Source organism: Ursus arctos, unplaced genomic scaffold (genome assembly GCF_023065955.2).
Source record: "Ursus arctos isolate Adak ecotype North America unplaced genomic scaffold, UrsArc2.0 scaffold_7, whole genome shotgun sequence".
In the NCBI taxonomy this organism is placed as follows: Eukaryota; Metazoa; Chordata; class Mammalia; order Carnivora; family Ursidae; genus Ursus; species Ursus arctos.
This window is the reverse complement of record NW_026623089.1, coordinates 10,609,669-10,630,525: the sequence shown is the minus strand read 5'-3', so window position 1 is coordinate 10,630,525 and position 20,857 is coordinate 10,609,669. Positions and strand designations below refer to the sequence as shown.

The window sequence follows — 20,857 nt, the reverse complement described above, 5'->3', positions numbered from 1 at the left end:
ACCCGACTTGCGGCAGTTAGAATTGTCACGAAAGAAAATGATATGTTTACTTTAGTAGTAACTCCTTCCTCTTCCCATCAAAACATTTTGACCTGCTTCCATGACTGCCGCGGTGCTGGAGGTGATCTTACGGGCTTCGCGAGGTCAGTTTAGAGGACACGCGGGGGTGCGCCCCCACCTCCACGGTCACGGGGAGGGCACGGTCGCCCCCTCTCATTTGTCCTTTCATCTTCCCCGCCTCACAGGGGAAGCTCTGGAAGGTCTTCACGGAGAGGGCGGGCGAGGCTCCAAGGCAACGGTACCAAAGGAGAATTTAATAGCCGCCTTTGGTTTTCATTGTGTTTATTTTGAAGTTTACCAGCTGTTTATGGAGGAAATGCTGATTTCATAATTAAGCAGTGGCATGAAGTTTCTTCTAGGCTTTTAGTTTACAAACTGTCAAGGAAAGTCGCGGCCGGAGGAGGGGGGATAAGGCAAAACTGAACAACTTGGTTCCTAAAAGGCCGAAGCCGGGAAGCAGCAGCTTTCCCGCCCCAGAGCTCTGTGCGTCTGACTGTCGTGATCGCTTGAATCCCTGGGGGTCTTGTTAAAAATGAAGGCCCCCAGATTCTGCATTTTTCATAAGCTCCTCCCCGTGAGGCCGATGCCCTTCCCCCTTATGAACCAAGTTTGGATCCATAGCTCAGCAGCGTTGGCTCCATGGGGCAGCTGGCTGGAGATGCCAGCCCTCCGGCCGCTCCCGGGACTGGCTGTTTCTGTAAGCACAAGACCCCCTAGCGGATCCCGGGCACATTCATGTTTGGGAAGTGCTGAGCTGACAGCTCCGGGGAGTCCTCATGCGTGCACAGTGAGCTCCGGTGAACAGGTCATTAGAGGCCATGCCTGACCTCCTCCCTGGAAGCTGGGTTTCCATTTCTTGGCTTCCAGACCACCTACAGAGAGCTTGTGGAAGGGCGTTTCCAGGCCTGGGCTGTGCTTTCTTGGTAACTGCCCTGTACTGTCTCCAGAACTTTCCATTCTACCACATGTCCACCTCTGCCCCCGTTTGCTTTCTGAGACTCAAGTCCTCTGCATAGCTGCCTTGCTGTCTGGATTCTCAGAGGCAGACACTGGTGGCTGGAGTGTGGCTGGAGAAGGGACATCTATCTCTCTTGGCTCTGCTTCTCCCAGAGGACATATAATTTGCTTGATAGATGCATTCTGGCTCCTCAGGGTGGGATGTGGAATTGTGCAAAAGGCTGGGTGCACGAGGCTTTAAAAACAGCCACGAGGATAGTAACACCTGGGGGACAAGTGAGGGGAGGAGGGATGTACTCAGTGGTGTGGCCGGCTGCATGGGGAAGGAATGGAGATCAAGGTTCTGGGGTCTCTGAGAGGGGAGCTGTGGGCCCGTTACAGTGATGACAGCCGGTGGTTGGCATATCGCTATTTTAAAGCCACGTCTGTCATTTTAAGCAGCCCTTCTCTGATGGGACCTTTCTATGCCCCTGCCAAGAGGGGGAGTCCATTCCCCTCATGAATCTTGGCTGACCTAATGACTCACATGTCACCAGATGACACCACCAGACCTCCGAGACTAGGTCTGAAAAGACATTCAGCCTCTGCCTGGCTCTGTCGGACCCCCATTCTGAACTCAGTTCGCCAGGTGGAGAACTGGGCTGGAGGGTCAGTCTGACAGAGCAAACCATATCCCTGCAGGCTCTGTCCCCTTTGGCTCCCCTCTCCCCTCTGTTTGTCTCTTGGTGGTGTTTGCTTTCCATCCGCCTGGGTGTTGTGGGCTCCCAGGGTGTGGGAGGGCTTGAGAGGGTGATGAGAGGAAGCGTGGATGCTTAATGCTGTCTGGTTTCTTGGCACCAGCCCCAGAATGCTCCTCACTCCCCTTGTCCTTCCCTCCCTTCCTTTCTGTGGTCCTCCTGCCCGACCCTCTGTCCTCTCTGGAAGGCTTTTCTTGCTCACTCTTCCTCCTACTGGAGAAGTGTCAGCGTGCCATCGGGGTAAGGGAGGGAAGTGAAGACCCGTGGTTCTTTCCCAGGGACTGCCAGCTGTTCCTTCACCTTTGCTCCACGTCAAGCGCATTTCCTTCCCAGAGCTGCGCTGCTGCCCTGGCCTTGCTCCACTCCGAGCCCCCCCATTCTGCCCTTAGGCTCCTAGTTCGCTTTGGGGCCCTGACTCCTAGGGTCTTTGTATGTCGGCTTTGCAGCTGTTCTTTTATGCCTGGAATTGGGCTTTGCTGCTGACAGAAGGTTCCACAGAGTCTCAGTAATTCTTTCCATCCAGTTTTCCCTCCCAGGGCAGCCTGTGACTCCCTTCTCCTCCCCCAGAGGCTGGATTCTCCACGGAGCGTGCGGGAGAGCGGCCTTCTCGGAACCACAGGCAACAGATGAGCGCTCAAGCCCTCACGCGTCTGTCTTTGTTTTGTTTCAGTTTTACAGAGTTTTTGGACCCGTTCCAGAGAGTCATCCAGCCAGAAGAGATCTGGCTCTATAAAAATCCTTTGGTGCAATCAGACAACATACCTACCCGCCTCATGTTTGTAAGTACCGTGGTTTCATAGCTGATGGGACCAGTCTCCCGAGTATGAACCAAATGGGTTCTCATTTCTGCTTTTCTAACCCCTGCTGAAGACAGTGAGCAGCCTGGAGGAAAGAGGAGGTGAGGAGCCCATCACGTTAAACTCGTTTCCAGATCATGACGGGCGCTGCTTGGTCCTGTGAAAACTAGTAATTGCCTGCCACTTTGGAAGGGGAAGGGACCTGCTTAGCTACGCTGGGCTGAATTGTTTCCAAATATTTACAGTAAGATCAGCCTAGAAACAGATTTCCCTGCTCCATCTCCTTCGAGGATAAACCTCAGGCATCATAGATAGCTCTGTGAACCGCCCTTCTGGTTCTAGCTGGTCAGGTGACCACGGATGAGAACACCTTGTATGACTCAATCTCTGGATAGTGCTTTGTGTCTCTCTGCCTCTAGAACAAATGGGCCAGCATCCAAATAGCTGGTGGATATAGTGGCATTACTTTTACCTCTTCACCTTGACCCTGTGGCTATCGAAGCCTTTTATATATCACTTCCTATGGGCGGGGCCCTTTGCTGAGAGCTTGAGAAAGAAGGATAATCTCATTGAATCCCACCCAGCATTCCAGTGAGAAAGCTGTCAGTCTTGTCCACATTTGCAGGTGCAGGGTTGCGTCCCAGAGGAAGGAGGGAACTTGCCCGGATCCACACAGCTAGTGAGCGGCAGAGCCAGGATTCAGATCCAAGCAGCCGGGTCTGAGCCCTATCTCAGCCATGAGGCTGCCCCGTAGGGTGGGAGCCACGTGTCCAGGATTCCTTGCAGATGTGAATGGCCTCCTGGGGAATTGCCATCAGGCCTTTCTCTAGCAGAGGAAATATTTAAGCTCTTCTTTGTTACAACAGTCACAGGACTTTTGGTTGGCCAGCCTTATAGCTTGAAGTTTATTCCTGTTGACCAGCCATTGTGTCTTGTGCCTCTGGAAACTTAAGTGACTGGGCCAGAGAGTTCTTCGAGCACATGAGGAATATTTCTGCGTTTTGAAAGAAATACCTCTGATTTTATGAAGGAAATCTTGTTATTAGTGATGATTGGAAAGATCTTTGTGTCTGCAAACATCCCAAAATGCCCAGAACGTTACATGAGCTTAGAAGTATTATTTTAATTGCTCTTTAATGATTGCTTTTCCACTGGAAACTAAACTGGATTTGGTTAAATTTCAGGGGAGTTGAAGAGTTCGGGCATTACCGATCACTTGAGTATGAAAATTAGACTTTTTCCATTTCTGCTCTAACTCAAATCTTCTATAAATCCTAGAAATAAAAAAACTAGCATATGCCTAACTAGTTTACTCCATGGTTTTGAAAGGGGGAGGCTCCTACTTACCACTTATCCCCATTCCTTCCAGTTTTTGCATATTATGTGCTATAAAACACAATTTGGAGATGAATGTTCATTTGAAATATTGTGAGAAATTTGTGCCCATGTCCTAGATTTATGAACAATGGATTGTTGTGAAGTCTAGATACAAATGCCACAAATATTCAGGCTGCAGACACAAATAGGAGGGGACGCATTTGCCTGTTGGATCGCTGCAGTAAAGGACTTATTCAGTACTGTGATTCTCAGAGAATAGAAGTGTATTCAGCCTCAAATCCTGAGTCCTACCCTGGAGTCCCCTAACGAGATAAGTTCAGCCTTTTGTTTTGTTAATAGTAGTTGATGCATTTCATTCATTTGGTCACAAGATTTAATGGGATTCCACAATAACACAAGGAAAGCAGTAGATACATTTATAATAGATGTAACAGAAAGAGGAAAAATACTCCGTCACCACATTAGATTTTTTTTTCTCCTGGATTTTAGTAAGAGTTTAATATAAAATATCATTTGTTTGCTTCGATCCTTTAAAACCTTCAGATGTTTATGGAAGACTGTAATAAAACATGTTTTTTTACCATGTTTTAAAACTGTGTTGGTTTCCTTAGAAAGCTCCAGTTTTGCTACTTAATACATTAAAAAAAAATCCTGGGGTCTCTTCTACTTTTGGTTGGAATGTTTAAATCTAAAGGCAGACTTTTTAACTTTCTAACCAAAGTGTTATTGAAAGGCAGCTGGTAATAACCCAGTTGTCTTTTGATTGGGCAATTAGGCCTCTGGATGTGTGTGTGTGTGTGTGTGTGTGTGTGTGTGTGTTGACGTGTGTATTTTACAGCAGCCACTTGTTCAGCTGTCACAAAAGTAGTATCAGAATGGTAGGGGTGATGGTGGGTCGAGTGAATGGTGATCACATCACCAGGAGGCCCCCTCATTTGTTCTGCCTTTGGCACTTTCAGGGAAGATGACTATGTCTGTCAACCTGGAAGTTGAATGTGTAGTTGGGTTGTTTGATTCTGAGAGTTTGTTTCCCCCGATGACTCTGGGTTCCTGTTGAGCAGAGAGACAGACTGAGAATTCTTTTCACATACACTGAGTCTTGAATTAACATTTTCTGGATGTTCCCAGACCATTAGCTGCCTTTATGGACGGCTGCTCCCTTATTCAGAAGATGTCATGGTTCCTTCCTGAGTGTGTGGGGTTTATCATAGCATCTTCGAAAATCTACTTTTTGGTGTAGGAAGACTTTGTGCTGGTTTTTGCTTTTTTTTTAATTATACTTTTTGTTGCTGTCTTAGTAGTTGTGTCTTTGTACATTCAGGAAACACTTCCAGGAGCCTGCTGTGGGTAAGGAAAGCCATAGGAGCTTCAGGTGATAGGAAGTCAAATCAGACCTGGGGGGAGGGGATATCCTTAGGAGTCCTGTAGGATCCTGGGGGAGATGGTACTCTAAAGAGAAACAGAATCTAGGAAGGGCTAGAGGCTCAGGTAAACTTGTAGGGAGCTTCATCACCACCATCATCATCACCATCACCCCTGTCATCATTATCATCATCACCCTCATCACCATCATCACTACCATCATCATCATCACCACCATCATCATCACCATCACCCCTGTCATCATTATCATCATCACCCTCATCACCATCATCACTACCATCATCATCATCACCACCATCATCATCACCATCACCCCTGTCATCATTATCATCATCACCCTCATCACCATCATCACTACCATCATCATCATCATCACCACCATCATCATCACCATCACTACCATCATCACCATCATCACCACCATCATCACCACCATCATTACTATCACCACCATCACCACCACCATCACCACCATCCTCATCACCATCACCCCTGTCATCATTATCATCATCACCCTCATCACCATCATCACTACCATCATCATCATCATCACCACCATCATCATCACCATCACTACCATCATCACCATCATCACCACCATCATCACCACCATCATTACTATCACCACCATCACCACCACCATCACCACCATCCTCATCACCATCATCACCATCATCACTACCATCATCATCATCATCACCACCATCATCATCACCATCACCACCATCATCATCACCATCATCACCATCACCACCATCATCATCATCACCATTACCACCATCACCACCATCACCACCACCATCATCACCATCATCATCAACATCACCACAACCACCATCATCATCACCATCATCACCATCACCACCATCATCATCATCACCATCATCACCATTACCACCATCACCACCATCACCACCACCATCATCACCATCATCATCACCATCACCACAACCATCATCGACACCATCATCACTACCATCATCATCATCATCACCACCATCATCACCACTATCATCATCATCATCATCATGGCAGTAACAATAACCACCAACATCTCCTGAATATAGGAATTGTGCTTGCCATTTCACAGTGGCATCTCAGATAATCCTTCTCACCATCTGTTGAGGTCAGCACTTTTGTAATCCCATAATTTCAGTGGAGAAAATGAAACTGCAATGAGATTTGGCAACTTGTCCCAGGTTATACAACCACTGGACCTGGCTCTGAATGCCAGCTGCCAGAGGGTGGACCCTCATAGACCCGCTCAACTGTGATATCTCCGAGGGGACTTGAGGCATGTGGAGAGGTGGTGAGTAGCAGATCACACGCAGAAGAGCTGGTGTGTAAAGGCACAGAAACAGGAGAGCAGGGGCCCTGTGGGCCCAGTGAACAGGAGTGTGTTTAGAGTATCTGTGTGTGAAGGGGGCAGAGGAAGGCAGGGGTAGAAGCCAACTGTGGACAGCTTCAGCTTAGTTAGTTATTACTTCATTCCCCGAGAGTTACGAAGCACCTGCCTGAGCCAAGCATGGTGCTGGGTGATGGAGGTGCACAGCTGAACAAGCTACGGTTTCCCGTCTCATGGGGGACGCAGACATGAACATGAACTGGGTGGTCACAGGCAAGCTCTTGAACAGGTGAACTCAGGTAATGAGTTGAAGGAATGGTCGGTGTTCCCCAGTTGCTTTCCTTGGCTTAAAAAAACAAATCTACCAAAGACCCGTCCTTTGTCCTGTCCACAACCATTCCAGAAGATAGACTTCTGTAGAATATTACTGATACCGTGTTGATTCGATAACAGGGTTTCCTATTTTAGTAGAGGATGCTTCTAAGGAAGACAGAAAGTCAATTTTGTGGGGAGGAGGGAAGGAAAAGAGACAAAGCTGGCTTGTGATAGACAGTTTAATTTTTAGACTTTTTGGTAAAGTCTTAGACAGCTCTTTTCTCTGCAATGGACTGTCATTGTTTACCCACAGCAGGGCCTTTTCAGCTGTCTGTACTGCTCATCCCGGGTTGTCTCCATAAGCAGTTTTCAGCACACCTTTCTGTCAAATGCCAGAAATTAAGGCACTTTGGGCCCATCGTTTGTCTGATATGAATGAACCCCAGTGACAAGCTCTTCCCTAGCTAACATCCTAACGTCAGGGCGCTCTGGCTTTGACCCCTTTGGTTGTTAAAAGTTCTTGGTATACTTATGCCCCTCCCACTTCAGACATGCTAGTCTGGCTTTGTCATTTTCCAGAAGCATCCTGGCAGCACTGTGCCTTGCATCAGCTCCCGGGGTGACCCACCTTCTGGGTGCAGCAGTGGCTGGGAACTGACAGCACTTCCTGTGTTGCTCTCATTGGCCGATGTACAAGGCAGGTCCTTGGTGAAGATGTTGGTCACGTAGGGAATGGCAGAGAGCCCGGGTGAATGAGGCTCTTCGCTGTCCCTGACTTCTTCCCTGACTGCTGAGATCTAAGGGCGTAGTGGGCTATAACTTAAAACACTTTATTCCCAAATGCCTGTTCTCAGGATCCTGGTTCTTCTTTACTGGTCTGGGTCATTTGTTCAGTTTTCCCTGGGAAATAATGACATCGTAGCCAACAGCCAGCATTCACTGGATGCTAACTCTGCTCGACTCTCTGGGTAGGCAGGTGCCAGAGTGAACTGCCTGAGATCAACTTTCTAGCTATGTGGCTTGGCACCTCTCCTCTCACTGCCTCTGTTTCCTTATCTATAAAAAGGGGCTTTAATAACATTTCCCTCCCCTCCTGCGGTGCTGAGGATCACATGGGATGATAAACTTACAGCACTTGTGCTTTGGGGCACAAGAGGCATTCAGTAACTGCTGGTGAATTTGAATCCTAGCAACAATATTTGTTAGACCCCATCTTATGGATGAGGAAACTGAGACTCAAAGGGGGAAGAGGCGGGGTGACTTGCTCAGGTCACAGAGCTGATAAGTGTCAGAACTGGAGCTTGAACCCGGCTTTCCTTAATCTGAGTCTGTTCCCTACATTTCCCTCTGCAGAGCACTGGCTTCTCAGCCCGGAGCATAGCATCGTGCAAATCCAGCTGTGTACCAGATCCTGCCTAATGATTTACATATTATCTTGATATTTCGGTTCTGTGGAGTACAATTCATCAGTAGCTTACAGAATGTTCTTTAATGGAAGAATGATCTCAGCTTCAGTTTCCCCATCTGGAAGATGAGGCATTTGGGCTTGGGTGATCCCTGTGATTCAAGACTCCAGCCCAGGCAGCATGGAACCTCAGGTTGGAGGTGTCCTGGGCCCACCAAGTGCATGCCTTTGGGAATTCAATCATCACTCCGAGTTCTAGTTTTGTGAGCTGTGCAAGATGGATAATGTTTCCCCCAACAGAGTAGTTAGAAGATTGGACAAATGTGAGGAACGCCCCTCACACATAGTAGGTGCTTAATCCATGACAGCTGTGACTGACATTTCTGTGACTTACCCATGTTCCTGGATCTGAGCCCCCTTACTTCTTCCTCCATCTCCAGAGAAAATGCATTTACCATGTTTTATCAATGCTTCTTACTTCTAAGGTGAGAACTGCTATAACACCATGGTTAAAAAGCACAGAGCTTGATTTAAACAGTCTGGGTACAAATCTTCACTTTACCACTTATTAGCTGTGTGCCTTTCAGCAGGTTGTTTAACCTCTCTGTGCCTTAGTTTCCCATCCATAAAATAAGGATGTATTAGTGTGTTAATTTGCCGCAAGTGCCTAGAACAGACCATGGCCTTTAATGAGTTTTCAGAACACGTTAGCCCTGGTTATCTAACTTACGTATGTAGGCTGAGCAGCCCTGTTCTCATAACTAGTGAGGAAAACTCAGGCCTGAAGAGAGTTCAATCTGTCCCCTGCATCCCACAGCAGTGATTGGCTGGAACTCATTGTTCTGGTCTCAGGTCCCATTTAATAAGCACTAACCATTCACTGTCTTGCCACTGGGCTCATTCCCAGGATTTTCAAAACAAATTTTAAGCCATGGAAAAATTAACTTGAGAGAAAAACAGTACTGGGGAAATTTTCCTACCCCTTGTTTGTCCTCGATACCCACATCTGTTTGGAAGTAGAAGTAATCACTCCCCCCCTCCCCCTTCATGTCTCTGTGTCCATCTTATCTCCGTGGCCTCGGGCAGCAGACGAGCAACCTCTAAAGGCTTGTGTCGGAATTGTGGGAGGGGTGTACACCCGGCATAATTCAATCTGGTTTGCCTGGTGAAAGAGGGATTCCTTTCTCTTTTACTCAGTTCCAAGGTGCTCTTGCCCAGAAGGAGGTTGTTTTCCTAATGTGTTGGCTTCTGGGGCTAATCTCTTAACTCCCATCTTCTAGTAGGAAAATATTTGTAAAAAGGGGAGCATGTGATCCGTGTAAATATGTCTCTAGCTATGCTGATTTGAAGACTGTGCTGTCCAAGGATGCGGCAGATATGTTTTCAGGAAGAAGAAAAGGGATTGGAGCCCAAATGTCACTAGGATGGGGGAAGAAAGATGGCCACACAGTCATGGGCAGACATTTCTGCGGCCTTCTGAGTGGGTGCTTTGTCTGATGCATTCCCTCATGTGGAGCTCATGAGCTGGGGAGCCCTGGCCCTCCTGGGTGCCTAGCATTGGCCCAGGAAGCAGTTCGTCAGTGGTTCTAGAAATGAGACCAACGTGCATCTACCTAGGAAAATCCTAGAATGGGTGAAATGAAGTGCAGTCTGGTTGGGCCATCAGAGCGAGGATCTGTTAGAAGCAGGGGAGCTCAGGGAGCAGCGCTCAGGGAGACCCCCTTGGCCATCAAGCTGTGGGCCTGGAGCCACTGGGTAGCCCTAGTGCCTTCTCCAGCCCCTCCTCATGGGCCTGGAGCTGTTGGTGTCCTCTGTGGTGTCTCTGTCTCCTCTTGGTTGGCACATTCCTTCTCAGGATCTCCTGTAGGCAGCCTCTGCAGTAGGGAAAGTCTTGCCAACTCATATCTTTTCTGGGGTTTTATTCAGTCTAACCTTAGAGTACGTCATCTGGGATTATCTTGTAATGTTTCTTTCAGTCGTGCATCGTTCTCATTTTTGACTGTCAGTGGGGTCATTGCAGAGCTGTTCCCTGCTCAGTGAGCTGGTTTCCCCTGTTTGGGAGTGTGTGGTCTGCTCTGCATACCCGAAGTGAGAGGAAACAAGGAGCTGGGGGCTTTTTGACCTTAACCATAACTTTGGACGTCAGCACGCAAGGGCTTCAGTCATCAGTCTTTCAACACTGAATGTGTGAGTCAAAACTCTGACCCATTGTTTCTGAGTCACCAGCGTCAGTATCGTTTGAGATGCTTGTCACAAAATGTAGATCCCCAGACACATCCTGTGAGTGTACTTGAGGGACTCAGCATTGTCACAAGCCCGACTGTTATTCAAGGGTGAGAGCCACTGAGGCACTCATGGGGACGTCCACAGATTTGCTGGAACTATTCACTCGCAAGTGAGTCTTGCCTTTTCCAGTCGCCTTTGGGGAAATCCTCTGCTTCAGTTCTTCATCTCCTCTCATACAGCAGCCCTTAGACTTCTCTTCTTGCGAATGCCCTCCATGGTGATAGGACCTGCTCATTTGGTGTTTAAACAGCTAATTCATTCAGGGTCACAGCTGATAAGGAGGCTCATCGCTGGTGACTACCATTGTGGTGGGAAAGAGACTGGCCAGTGAGGAGAGGGGTTTTCTCACGTCTCATGAACTGCCTCTAATGACGGTTCCCAAAGACGAGACCCCAAGATGTGCTGAGCTCTGGCGGTCTGGTTGTACAAGTGTGTGGACCATCTCCAGTCGTTGTGAAAGACTGTTCACTTGGGTGATTTCTGTTTTTATAAGAGAAAAGTGTCTTCCAGCTGTGCCTTAGCCCTTTCCACAAAGGGGCATTGCATTAGAGTACAGGTGGAAGTTTCCAAAAGCATGAACACTATTTCCAAAAGTGAGGACAGTCGTTCCCATACCCCCCCTTCCCACCACTGTCTGTTAGGCCAGTTGTGGATTTGCAGGATATTTAGTCCCTTCCAATATTGTTATCCTGAGATGTTATAATCATAAGGAAGTAACTGAAGTACTTTTTTCTTGGTTGTTGGAATGTTGAAAACAGTTACTACGTAATTGTAGAATGCTGAACAAAGGCTAGACCTGGCAGGCAGAAAACCTGGTCTCCAAAGCCTGGCCTTGCTACTCACCAGCTTTATGTCCTTGGGCACATTATTTAGTCCCCAGGCCTGGCAAAGATAGTCACAGAATCATCATGAGGGTTTAAGAGATGCCGGTACCTGAGGCTACCCAAACACAGTTCCTGCCTCATAGAGAGTTCTATAATGAGCATTGCTTGCATCTGAATCCCACCAGCTTGATTCATTAAACACTTATTGCACTTTTGTGTGCTTTGGGCCAGGGGAGGGGAGGGAAGGGGAGGGGGGAAAGGAAAAGAGGTGGCAAGCAAAAGGATTAAACTCTGCTTTGCAGAGGAAATGAAATTCAACAAAAGAACACCAAAGAGAATGAATCGATTTACTCTGAGCAAGTCCAACATGCTCCCATGTTGCCAGAGAGCTGGGGATGGGAGGCCAAGGGTTCTTTTACCCTTCTGCAGGGGAGGATGTGAGGGGGTTGCTGGCAAAGCTGAGTCATCGTGATTATAGGTTATTCTTTTCTGTTTAAAAAGCCACCACTTTAAATGTGGCTCCCAGCAATTACAAATCAATTATAACCCACAATCGGACCTCCAATTTTTTTAAGTCTTCTGAGTCTCTAAGTATAGATATAAATCCTTTTTCTTTGTGTGAGGTCAGGAGTTCAGTAAGATCATTCAGCTAGTGAGTCTAAATGAAACTAACTTGAACTAATTATCAGTCAGCCCTCTGAGAGCAAACTGCTGTCCTCATAAGGGATTATTTGTTATTTTTTTCCAGGCAATTTCTTTCCTCACACCCCTGGCTGTTATTTGTGTGGTGAAAATTATCCGGCGAACAGACAAGACTGAAATTAAGGAAGCCTTCTTAGGTAGAGTATTCACGGTTCCTGCTCTAGGGGATGGGGCTGGACTTAATTAGATCAGTAGATTTTAAAAATCTCTGTTGCATCCAACTGAGTTTTCTCTTGGTCAGATTAAGCTTGGGAGAAACAAGGAAAGGTAAACTTTTAACCCTAAGAAGAGCCAATGCACAGAGGGTAAGCACCTCGCTTTCCTTGGCAGCCTTGTCGCTGTCCATTGTGCTGAACACAAATGTCCAAATATACATCTGAGCTGGTCGTGCTGCTCAGGCACAGCAGAAGGGTAACTCTTAGCCATGAGGCAAAGAGAATCTGAAACTGTCACCATTGACTGTCCAATCCCACATCTGTGGCTAATAAGCCCATGTTACAGGCATTTCAGAAATCAGACTTCTTGACCAATTTCAGAAATCTTGACCATTTCAGAAATCAGACTTCTTGACCAATCACCAAAGGTCAAAAGCAGATGTAAAATACAATAGACATTGGAAATAAACTCCGTAACTCATATTTTGGGGGGACATTTTGTCAGTCAAGCAATTGTTACTGTATAAAGAGTGCCACAATCTTTGCCACTGATTATAACACCATTGTTATAAATTCTCCCCAAGCTAAGCCATACCTGCATGTGACATGAGTTTAACATTTTTAAGATTAAATCCATTTTTATGATCTTCATGTTAGTTAAATGACTGAGTAAATGACAGTATTAAAAGAAAGCAAAGCTAATCGGCTTGTTTAGTAACCAAAATAAACTACCCAATAACGAGGTTTTCAGCTTTTTGAGCATTAGGAGAACTGAATTATGTTTATTTTTTGACACCTCAATAAAAACTATCCAGACCCTCACACAAACCACTTTTGGTATGTTGTATATTCATTTAGTTAGATATCATATCTGGAAAAATGAGATTCCCCACGTCCAAGGGTATGTTTGTAAATTATTGGGCTTTGAGGAAATGAAAATATTGCAAAATTATGGTCTTCTCTTTTCTTGGTGCAGGAGTGAGGATAGGGGCAACATCTGGGGTATGCAGAGCAGTTAAGGGGCTTTGTGCTCTGAAACAGGACAGGGAACATTTCTTACATAACCAGGCTTTGGTTGGGCTCTAATTGAACAGAACAGAATCTCTCTCCAATTAGCTCATATAAATTAGGGGTTTAGTTACAGGGCTGTATCAGCAATCTCACAGATACCCAAGAATCGGGGGGGGGGGGGGAAGGACAGAGGAGCATTGTGGGGACTGGAATTGGGAGCCGGGCCATCGGGGGTAGAGATACACTCCTCTCCATAATGTGTCTTCCCTCTTCTCCTCACACATCCTGCCTAATCCTCTAATGCGGCCCCGTGCCTTTGGTTTCTATGACGTTTGGGCTTGCAGTGGTGGCGCTCCTGTCCCACACCTGTTAGGACCATCAGCTCCAGCGCCCACCTCCAAGTTGCTCTATGTCTTGAGGACCAGACTTCCCAGGCAGAGCCTCTGGCTTGACTCCTTTTTCACACCTGGACACAAAAGTCATGAGTCCCTGGTCAGCCTGTAGGTGACCTGCCTCGGGTCAGGTGCGTACCTAGGCTGCGTATCTGTGGTTTGGGGATTTGGCGATCACATGGTGTCAGTCCCCTCAGCTGAAGTGGCAGGAAGGTCAGGTTTTCCAAGGAGGGCATAGGTGCCCTCCCCGTGTAGCTTGAGCAGCCAGGGCAATGTTGGGATAACTACCCCTGTGGTCCCTGTAACGTCCTGCTGGTAGCCCTCTCCGCTGGCCTGGAAATCCCTTCACCTCACTTTTTATTCTAGTTGCTCCCCTGGCACGGAGCCCCTAGATAATAAGACTGTGGGTAAGAGCTGTCTTTCATGGTTGTGGTTATAATTTACTGTCAGCTTTTGGAGTTGTGTGCTATTGTGGCAGTAAGTTACTTCTCTAGACCTTTTCATTTCCCGCTAAATCTCCCTTAGAGTGATATTTCAAAATTGCACACCATACCCTGCCTTCTCTATGTTAATAGGGAAGGTGGAATTATTGGATCTTCTGTGTGCCTAAATAAATGAGAGCCTGCCCTGGGAGCCTCCTGTTGTACACAACTCTTTGTTTTTGTTTTTGTTTTTAAATCCCTTCTTTTAGGAAGCCTTTAGAAGTAGGGGGTGAGGGACTGATCTTTAAAAACCAAAGACAGAAAACCAAGTATAGCATTTCCAATGTTATCTGGAGTTCAGGACTTTCTCAGTAAGAGTGGTTTAGTGCTCAGGTCCCTTCTTAAGCAGACCTGAAATCCCAAGACCTTCTCTTACCTACTTGTCCACAGTAGCCACTTTTGCACATCTCCTGTGGAACTAGATGAGTGAGGCTTGTCCCTACTCAGCACCCAGCTTTTAGGGATTTCTGCTGCAGAACAGCCAGTTGGTATAATAGAGTCCCCTGTTATGGAAATACTGCAGCATTGAATTCTCAGCAACAACAAAAGTAACAAGAAAAGCCCTCTAATCCTCTGGGATGCCTATAAGCTGTAGTGTTCTCAGTGCAGGCCACTTGTGGGCTAACTCACAGGACACTTTACTTTGAATTTCTTTATTGGACACAGTCTGGTTTGTCGTTTTGTCTATTCTCTCAAACCCACAGTGCTGTGGGATGTTGTAAACACAGCTCTTATGAAACAGACCCACTGGGTTATTGTTAATCAACAAGCATTCCTGATTGGGGCCATTCGTTTCCTGCTCAGCCAGCCTTTCATGCCTCTGATCTGGGCCCAGCCTGCCCTCTTGTATCCCTGAAAGGCCCCATAGTGGTCCCCTAGGGGTTGTACTATTCAGATGAAAATCATGAGTTCCATTTATTCCACAATGCTGAGATGACTTTCACCCTAAGTACCGTCACTCCAGAGCCCCATTGTTTTCTGTCTCCTTCAGGCTTTTGGATCAGAGAGTGAAGTTGCCAGCTGTTGGCAGTTACATCACATCGACACATTTTCTAGCTCAGCTACTTGAAACTTTTCAAAGAACTGCTCTTTGCTACAATAAAGCCAAGCCGGTGCTGAGGTTGGGGACGTGTATGGTGTTCTGGATTGATGTAGAAGTCTGTGAAGTTCCCCAAGGGCTTTGGGAGATCAGCTGGTGATGCTTGTTCCCAGAGACCTCCTCTGTGCTAAGGCCATGCTAGGACCAGGATCAGAAGGAGCCCTGCCCAGCTGGGAAAACACAATAGTGAGCCCGCCGAAGCAGCTCTACCAGGAAAAGACCCTGGTCGTGCAGGGTGATCCTGCAGCCTGTTAACTGTCATGGCTCTGGGGAGAATACAGCAGTGAAGATAGCTCAGGGCATTCTCCCTCCTCTCTGCAAAAGAGACCTCTCTTGCTCTCAGCTGGCAAGAAAGAAGGGAAGGCAGCATTTTAGAAGGAAGGGCCTGTGTGTGTAGAATGAAATCAGATCTCTCTGAATTCCCACACACGGGGTTCCAATTTATCCATCCCAGTTGCCTGCTTGGTGTGTTCATGGCCGTGCTGTGCTGTGATGCCTGCTTTGCTCTCTGCACCCCAGTGGCCCAACCGTCCTCTTGCCACACTCAGATAGGGCTCGTTGTGGCCCATCTCGTGCTTAGGTGATTAGTTTCCCTTTGACAAAGGTGTTCATTTGAACTGGTCCCTCCCATTCTCTCTGCTTCCCGTGACTTGTTAAAAGCAGATAGGTTTTGTATCAATCTCTGTGGCCAGTGCCCTTGGTGACTGTGTTGGTCATTGTGCAGTACTTTCTGCTCAGAGAACACATTTGTCTCCCTTGATGACCATGCATTGCTCTAGGCAGTTCCTTCACGTTAATGTCCCTCCACTGCCGTTTTCTTACATAAATCTCAGCTACTATTGAACAGTTGATGGTTGCCAAAGGGAAATGGAAATCATGTGCTTTGTTATATTCAACAAAGTGTTTGGAACGGGGCATCAGTAGGTTTTTATTGCTCATGCAAGGTGTTTGACCTTCCATCACGTTGAACCGCCTTTTGTCCTCCTTGATAAACATAGGAGAGACTGGTGAGGTACCCTTTGAATGATCTGTACTTCATCCAGTAAAAGCCTTCCAAGCTGCTTAGAGAAAGTCTCCATGCTGTATATTTTTAAATAATGTATTCCAGAAGTTCCTACTGCCTCACGTGGCAAAAAGCACCACCTGGGCAAACCTTCTCAAAACCCAGGGACGTGTTGGGACTGTTCACCTTCTCAGAAAGTGATTTGTTTGATAACAAAGGGACAGCTGTCAGCAGGTGATGGGTCAACACAGAGATAATCGCCGAGTGGGAATGTCCTACTCTAAAGAAGGATTCCGACAGCTGCTCTGATTAGAATTATGTTTGAGAAGGTTGCCAGAAACAAATACAAAAGTTGTGTTTCTTGCTACCAGTACAAGAAACTCTACATGCTATAATATTAAATCTGGTTATACCAGACCAAAACATGGGTTCCTTTGCAATATTAAAAATTTTAGTCAAGGAAGAGAGATAAATTTCGTGTCATAGGAGCTTGGGATTTTATGAACCACTCTCCAAAGTCTTGCCTTAATTATATTTTACTCTAGCCATTCAGACTTCCCTGTCTTTTAAACTGTTGGCTCATATGTCTATGGTCATAATTGAATAGTATGTTGATGTAACGATGATGACGATGACGATGATTGTGATTTGAGAGCCAGGTGGTTATTTTTCTGTCTGTTGGTTTTGTTTTGTAGCGGTGTCCTTGGCTCTTGCTCTGAATGGAGTCTGCACAAACACTATTAAGTTAATAGTGGGAAGGTAAGTTCTAGAAAGAAACAAATGGTGGCTTAGACTCTCAAGGTCATCTGTGGATGGCATTTGAGCTTTGGCTTATGGCACATTTCTCTTGCCCCCCGGGGACATGATTTCTGTTCTCCATTTATCTTGCCTTCTCCCTCGACTGCTCCAGAAATGAGCTAGTTTCCATAGAGATGAACAGTCAAAAGACCTGAATTTGAGGCCTGACTTTGGCTGTTGGCCTTGGACAGGTTAGCTCCCCTCTCAGAAGCTTAGCAGTTACTGATTATCTAGCTGGTGGAGGGTGCTGGCCAGGTGCCCAGGGGGCAGAAGGTAGATACAAATTGGGCAGCGCATGACCGTGGGGCAGTGGTGTCCTCCCAACTTTCTGCGTTCAGAGTTGCTGTGGGGCCCCAATTAAATGCTGGTTCCCAGGCCTTGTCTGCTCTGAGGTTCTAGTTCAGTAGGTAAATAACCACACTTGGGGAAACACTAGCTGAGTAGAGGGGAGAGAGTACACCAGAAGTTCTGATAGATTATTGATACTAATTATTGATATCTTATAGATATTGACAGATTATTACTGGGCCTAGATCCCAGAGCTGGGAAGACCAGGGACCCTGTGTTTACAGCACTAGCAAAGCCTTGTCCATGGCTGGCCTTCAGCAAATATTAGTTGAATTAATGGGAAGGGATTGGCCATCACCCATCTGTGTGAGAATCCTCACTGGAGGGAGGTAGAAAAACACAGGGTGACGTGTGTCGGGGCAGGAATCCAATTACCGGGGCTTAGGCTTGCCTTTGCCACTTACTGGTTGTATGTGACCTTGGGCAGGAGTGTAATCTTTCTACACCTTCCATTTTGCACCTGTCAGATGAAGGAATTCCCGGGGTTGGCATAAGAATCACATGACACGGTGCACGTGCAGGGCTTGGCACTAATTGTGGTACCCCGTAAGGGCTCCGTAAGTGCCAGCGGTGCCTGCAGCTGGGGGCTCGACCTCGAGGCCAGCTTCCACCCCCGTCCTGTGAGGTCTGTCTCCCCAGACCTAGGCCAGGGAAGCCAGCCTGGATGACTGGGCGCTCTGCATCCTGGAGCTGAGCCGTTGGGTCCCCCGTCTCAGTGAGGTTAGGCGAGACCTGCTGTTCGAGGAGGGGCAAGTGACCATCCAAACTCAAGACGTAGGGGCATGAGGAGCCTGGAGTCTGGGGTTCTGGAAGCAGCCTCTGAATGGGAGCTGTCGATGGAGGCAGGAACTACCTTCTACTCTGCCAGTGCTGTGTTTACGTGCCTCCTATCAGTCTTCTCGTCCGCCCTCACGACCTCCCCTTTGGGCAGGTATTCATCTCCCCTTTTACAGATGTGGAAGCTGAGGCTGGGGGAGGCTACGTGACCTTCCCAAGGTCAGAAAACTAGTAAGTGGCAGAGTGGGAGTTCCAGCTCAGAGCTTTCTGACCCCGAAACTTGAGCTTTTCTCAAGACCACCATGTCTGGAGTGGTCCCCGGGGAGCCCCGGTGTTGATGGCAGGAGGAGGAGCTGGGGGCAGCAGGGAATGGGGGGGTCAGCTGGGGGTTCCTTTGTGATGGCAGCATTTTATATTGAAAATGTCCATGGTGTCTTTTGTAGACCTCGCCCCGATTTCTTTTACCGCTGCTTTCCAGATGGAGTGATGAACTCAGAAATGCACTGCACGGGTGACCCCGATCTGGTGTCCGAGGGCCGCAAAAGCTTCCCCAGCATCCATTCCTCCTGTAAGTTTGGTGGCTGGGCCTCTCTTTAATTCCCAGTCATGTTTCCTGACCACTTTCCTTGGGCGTTTAGTGGAGAGGAAAGTGCTGGGACACAAATGTAGAGCACTGTTCGTTCTTCTTCCCTGTAGGCTTAGAGACAAGAATTCGACAGGAAGTAATAAACCTGCGGACGAGGCTCTAGAGTTTACAAGATATTGTATGTGTTGCTTCTGTGAGCCCCGCGGAGCATGACATGTGACACTTTACCCTTTGGCAGTACGCTTCGGGAGCTTCACGGTGCAAGGGAATTTACCATGTTCCCTGGGACCTTGCTTTTCAGCCCCGTGTTCTCTCTAGTTTATTCCTTCCGTGACAGTATCACGTGTGTGTACCCACATATAGCATTTATATGTACACGCACGCGTGCCTCAGTATATAGTCTGGTTATGGACGTGCCGGCTGGGACCAGCCTTAAAGCCAAGACTTAATAATATGAATCAGGGGCAGGGTGGTGTAGTGGAGAGAACACAGGTCTTTGTAGTGACGGACCCTGGCTCTGCCAGGTCTTAGCTCTGTGACTTACCCGCTCTTGCCTCAGCACCTGCTGTGTACAATGGGAATGATGATGCCTCCACTCCTGGTTGGAGTGAGGGTTACAAGAAGTAATGGTGGTCGCTGGTGTTTGGAGCAGCTGCCGTGACAGCATGTGTAGGGCATTGTGTCATTGAATCCACTCGATATATATGTGAAGTACTTAGTATGGTGCTTTAAATCAGCAGTACTTACCCATGTTGTTGTCTGTGACCAGATGTGAGGGTCCAGAGTATCCTGGTTCATTCCAGTAATGTTTATTGAATGACCGAGGTGCCAGGTACGGTGCTAGGTGTTGGGGACACAAAGATAATTAAGACACAGCTCGTGTCCTGGGGACTCTAGAGGCAGTGGCACACTGTATTATGTTGATGACACTGGGATCATTAGAAAACCATGGCTACAGGCGACCACTTGAGAGAGGCCGTTCTTGTGACCTGAGGTCCTTGATTTCTCACAAGTCTGAAGTTATCGGCCATTGGCAGGCCCGTTACCTTGATCTTTTCTGTTTTTTTTTTTTTTTTTAAGTATGTAAGACATTACCTGATCGCGGCTGGATCAAGGAGTCAGTGGATACATTTTCCTGCAGTATTTGTTGGATATTTTGCTCAGAGCCCTTAGAGACTGAAGCCCTATGAGCAAGATATTGGGGTGCCAGGCGCTCTACGTGAATTACTGTTAATCTGTACGATGGCCCCCCTAGGTCGGGTTTCCCCATTTTATATATAAGGACAGTGAAGCTCAGACTCCGTAACTTGTTCAAGGACACTTACCTGACCTTCACACAAGCCTCTAACTCGATAGTGTCTCAGGGCTTCCGTGATGAAATACAATGAAGTATTCTATGTCCATTTAAATAAATAACTCATATTCTTGTCTGGTTTGTTGGAGACTATAGGGGGTTGAAGAACGTTCCGCCAAAAGATATGTCCAAGTCCTAGCCCACAGAACCTGTGAATGTGACCTTTTTGGAGAATTGTCTTTGCAGATGTAATTAAATTAAGGATCTCGAGATGAGATCATCCCGGATTTAGGTAGGCCCTAAATCCAATGACAGATGTCCCTATTAGAGAAAGACATAGGAATATTTGAGATGCAGAGACAGAGGTGAGAAAGCCACGTGAAGATGGAGGTAGAGATTGGAGTGGTACAGCCACAAGCCAAGGAATCTGGGGCCACCAGATGCTGGAAGGGGAAGGAAGGATCCTCTCCTGGAGTCTTCAGAGGGAGCATGACGCAGCCCACACGTTGATTTCAGACTTCTGGGCTCCCGAATGCGAGGGACTACGTTGCCTTTGTTCTCACCAGGCTGGTGGTCATTGGTTACGGCTGCCCTGGGAAAAGGATATAGAGGCTTAGCCTGAACACTTAGCAGCCAAGGAAAAGGCTTTGGCTCTAGAATCTTGGGGGAGTTGAGAGAAAATGCTTACTTGAGTGTGCTTCGTCAGAATGCCCACTGAGGTTCACGGGGGAAGGGGCCCGGCAGTGCGTGAGGGTGGAGGGCC

At 47.4% G+C, this 20,857-nt stretch overlaps 1 protein-coding gene across 1 annotated transcript in view; it reads left to right on the top strand.

Annotated features, from left to right (window-relative positions):
- Positions 1-20,857, top strand: part of PLPP4 (phospholipid phosphatase 4) — a 109,711-nt gene that overhangs the window by 39,949 nt on the left and 48,905 nt on the right. Inside the window, exon 2 of the mRNA XM_044382564.1 lies at positions 2,425-2,533. Within this exon, the coding sequence (XP_044238499.1) occupies positions 2,425-2,533 (109 nt within the window). The remainder of the gene's footprint in view (positions 1-2,424; positions 2,534-20,857) is intronic.